Below are 3,672 nucleotides of genomic sequence, written 5' to 3' on the forward strand. Positions count from 1 at the left end.
CCCCCCCCCAATCCCCGGTACCGCTTCTGGATCTCCGCCGCCACGAAATCTTTCCCCGATTTCCTTTTGCCGCTCAGCAGCAGCACGACACGGGGCTCCTCCATCCCCATTCCCGCGCCACCCCCCCGCGCCACCCGGACCCGCCCCGCTCCGGTCCAATGCGCGGGGAAGAACCGCCCCGCCCCGCCCCGCCTCGCTCCCCCCCGCCCCGTAGGTACGCAGTGGTACGGCCCGGCCGGGGGGCGGGGCTAAATATTGGCTCCGCCCTCACCGCGTAGTATCGCCCCCTGCTGGTGGGCGGTTCGCACTACAAGTCCGGGGATCACCGCCACTCCCACACCTTCCCTGCCCCCCATTCAGCCCAGAGCCCCCCACCATCCCCTTCCCCACCATCCAACATCCCCATTTCCCTCAGAACACCCTCGACATCCCCCCCCCCCCACCACCAGCCATTTTTCCCCCCCTCCCACCAGGCACAGCTCAGCCCAGCGGTGACTTTATTGCATCTATAGCAGTGCAGCAGCATCACACAGTGCATCAATCGGGGAGAGTGGGGGGGGAAGGAGGGAGGGGGGGGCCACACATGGCAGCCCTTGGACCCCCAAAACACAGCCCATGGCGGTGGTGGGAGGGGGTCAGCAGGGACCCCCCCCTCATGGCTCTATCTGCCACCTCCGTGCTGCCTCCAGGATTTGCGGCCACGCTCCTTCCCAACAGAGCTGCAATAGAAAAGGGGGGGTGAGGGGTGGATGTGGAGGAGGGGGGAGTCCTGGAGGGGAGGGGGGGGGGTCCGGGGGGGGGGGGGGGGGGGGGGTCCTGGAGATGCGGGGGTCACTTCTCCTTCCCCCCACCCCACTCACCCAGCATAGTGCTGCAGCACGAACTCCTCGAAGCCGTCGGCCGCCTCCTCATCGCCGCGCTCGCGCCGCGCCACGTCCTCCAGCATCTCCTCCACCTCCTCCACGAAGTCCACGAAGCGCCGCCGGTCGTGAGCGAAAACCCCATCGGCCCCAAAGGCTCCGTCCAACCGCGCCGCCACCCCCCTGAAATGCCCCCCCCAGCCCAGCCTCTCCATGAAGCCCTCCAGCAACTGCAGGAACTGCGACTTCTGCACGGGCTCCAGCGCAGCCCCCAGCGCCTCGCGGCCCTCTTTGTGAGCACAGTCGGTCACCCCTGAGCAGCCCTGGGGGGCTCGGGAATGGCTGAGGGGGGGCAGTTCCTGGGGGCCACGGGACCACTTCCCCCCTGGTTTGCCCTCTCTGTGCTCCCTGTGGGGCCGGGGCTCCTTGCCGTGATGCTCCTTGCCGTGATGCTCCTTGCTGTGGTGCTCCTTGCCATGATGCTCCTTGCTGTGGTGCTCCTTGCCGTGGGCTTTGCCCCGCTCGCGGTGGCCGTCCCTCTTGTGCCACCCCCTCTCCTTCTTTTCTGCCTTGAACCCCTTTTTCCAATGCCCAGGGAACGCCTCAGCCCCCTCGGATCCCCCCAGCTCCCGGCTCAGGCGCCCCTCCAGCTCCCTCAGCTCCTCTTTGAGCCCCTCCAGCCCCCCCGCACCCTGCGCTCGCTGCAGGGCAGCTGCCAGCTCGTGCTGCACCGACTCCAACAGCCCACGGTGCCGTGCCTCATGCCGGGCCCCATCCTCATGCACTGCAGAACTGGGACCGTGAGGCTGCTCCTTGTGGGGCTGGGGGTCACTGGGACCCCCCCGGGCCTGCAGGCGTTGCAGCTCAGCGCGTGCAGCCCGCAGTGCCTCGGCCTCACGCTGCAGCGCTGCACGGAGCTCGGCGTTCTCCTTGGCCAAACTCTGCTGCTGCTCCCCAGCTGCTGCTGCTGCACCTTCGCTTTGTTGCAGCAGCGCCTGCAGCTCCTCCTTGTGGGTCTGGGGGAGAGGTGGGGGGGTCAGGGAAGGGCAAAGGGTGGTGGCCCTGGGGGGCACAGTGCTGCCCACCCACCTGCAGCTCAGCCTGCATCAGGCGGATGTCCTGGTTCTCCTTGGCCAGGCGGTCCAGCAGCACGCTCATGGACTGCATGCTGCGCACGTCCCCACCGTCCAGGGGGGGCTTCTGTGGGGAATCCTGGGGGCAGAAGGGGTGGGATGCGGCCCTGGGGGTGCTGAGGATGCGGCAGCCCCTTTGCAGCCCCGCTCCTTACGCTGCCGTTGTCGGGCACAGCTTCCTGCTCCACGTCTGTTGCATCGTGGCTCATCACATCCGCAGGACCTGGGGAGGAACCACACGCTGACATCGAGCACGCGGCGCCCAGCCCTGCTCACAGCCCTCCCTGCTCACCGTCTGCCGTGTCGTAGAAACCACCTGGAGAGGAGAGAAAGAGACAGCAATGGTGACCTCCACCTGCACACCCCACCCTGACCCCGGCACCCCCGACTCACCAGTGACGATCAGCAGAGCCACAGCCACCAACGCCAGCGCTCCCAGCAGCAGTTTGTTGGCACTGAGCCCCTCCTCGTTGCCTTCATCTTGCAGCACACGGCGCGGGATGGGGGCAGGAGGGGGGGTCCCAGCACGGGGCTGATGGACCTGCCGTCGCCTCAGCCCCTCCACGTCGTCATCACTGCTGGTGCAGCTCCCCTCCTCCAGCAGCGGCCCTGGGGAGGGATGAAGAGCTGTGAGGGGAGCCCACAGACTTGGATCTGCTGCTCGGTACCCACAGACTCGATCTGCTGACCTGCTGTGCAGCCCTCAGCACGCGCTCCGGGCTCAGCGTTGTGCTTTTCCTCCTCCCAGCTCCCCGCGGTGCTGAGCTCTGTAGGGCCGGATGGAGGGAGTTCTGTGCCGGCATCGGGATCCGAGCGTTCCTCTGCATCCTGGGAACACAAGGGTTGGGGTCGCGCATCCCCACGCTGCCACCCCCGGCCCCACCGTCCCCCCCTCGACTTACCCCGACCTCAGGATGCTGTTTTTCACTCAGGGACGCGGCTCCATCCTCAGTGCCGTCAGCTGCGGAGGGGTAGAAGCCGGAGGTGAGCAGAAGAACCCAGCCCGGTACCGGGGACCTCAGCACTGCCCCCTCCCCACGTGCCTGTGCCGGCATCCGGGTCGCCTTCCTCCTCCCCTTCCTCTTCGTTCTCGTCATCTTGGGAGGCTGAATCCCGCTCCGGCCCCACCGTGTCCACAGGCAGCCCCTGGGGACGACAGGCGGCCATTGGGACCCCCGACCCCCCCTTTGCCCCCCACCCCGGCCCGACGCCCCTCACCTCAGTGCCCGTCAGCACCCAGCTGTTATCCGAGTCTCGGGAGTCCGATTTCTGCGCCATGGCTGCGGATCCCCCCTGGGAAGAGACGGACGTGGATGGACAGATGGACGCGGGGACGGACAGCCACATAAACAGATAAAACAGACACACGGACGGCCCGACCTCACCCCGTGCCCCCCTCTGGGTTGATTTGCCTGGCAAAACGAGTTGATGAACTCAGAGCAAAGGGCAACGGGTGACAGCGCCGCGATCCCTGCACCGGCTGCGTCGGGACCCCCGGGATCCCCCCCTTCCCCGGTAACAGCGGGTTCAGCCCAGGCCGCACTTTTCCCCTCCCGCTCCGGTACCGGCAGCGAGTCGGGATCGGGCACGGGGCGATGGCGGTGCCCGTGGATTCTGCACATTCCCCGCACAGCTGTGGAGGCACCGCCTCCGCCCCGACCCTCCCCGCCCCCCCCCCC

At 67.8% G+C, this 3,672-nt stretch overlaps 2 protein-coding genes across 3 annotated transcripts in view; both read right to left on the reverse strand.

Moving 5' to 3' along the window:
* PMVK (phosphomevalonate kinase) overlaps positions 1-121 on the reverse strand; it is a 3,210-nt gene extending 3,089 nt beyond the window's left edge. For both annotated transcript variants that reach the window (XM_042892532.1, XM_042892531.1), the window contains exon 1: positions 22-121. In XM_042892532.1, coding sequence (XP_042748466.1) covers positions 22-110 — 89 coding nt within the window. In that variant the 5' untranslated portion in view covers positions 111-121. The remainder of the gene's footprint in view (positions 1-21) is intronic.
* Positions 122-480: 359 nt separating this feature from the next.
* Positions 481-3,647, reverse strand: PBXIP1 (PBX homeobox interacting protein 1). Its single transcript, XM_042892530.1, has 11 exons — positions 3,559-3,647; positions 3,212-3,286; positions 3,037-3,139; positions 2,896-2,954; positions 2,683-2,821; positions 2,387-2,602; positions 2,286-2,309; positions 2,149-2,216; positions 1,950-2,072; positions 861-1,876; positions 481-719 (listed from the first exon to the last, which is right to left on the reverse strand). Exons 1-11 carry the CDS (start codon positions 3,613-3,615, stop codon positions 662-664), a joined length of 1,938 nt encoding a protein of 645 aa, XP_042748464.1. The 5' UTR covers positions 3,616-3,647; the 3' UTR covers positions 481-661.
* Positions 3,648-3,672: the final 25 nt, after the last annotated feature.

The sequence above is a fragment of the Lagopus leucura genome, unplaced genomic scaffold (genome assembly GCF_019238085.1).
Source record: "Lagopus leucura isolate 7727_CA_CO unplaced genomic scaffold, USGS_WTPT01 34464-0_obj-0_obj, whole genome shotgun sequence".
Taxonomy (NCBI): Eukaryota; Metazoa; Chordata; class Aves; order Galliformes; family Phasianidae; genus Lagopus; species Lagopus leucura.

Bases quoted from the DNA above. Each gene is read 5' to 3' on its own strand.
- PBXIP1 (XM_042892530.1), bottom strand. From the start codon at position 3,615: ATGTGCAGAATCCACGGGCACCGCCATCGCCCCGTGCCCGATCCCGAC. The intron at 2,603-2,682 runs GTCAGCAGATCG...ATCCCTCCCCAG, and splicing joins TGCTGAGGGCTGCACAGCAG to GGCCGCTGCTGGAGGAGGGG. The intron at 2,073-2,148 runs GTAAGGAGCGGG...TTCTGCCCCCAG, and splicing joins CTGTGCCCGACAACGGCAGC to GATTCCCCACAGAAGCCCCC.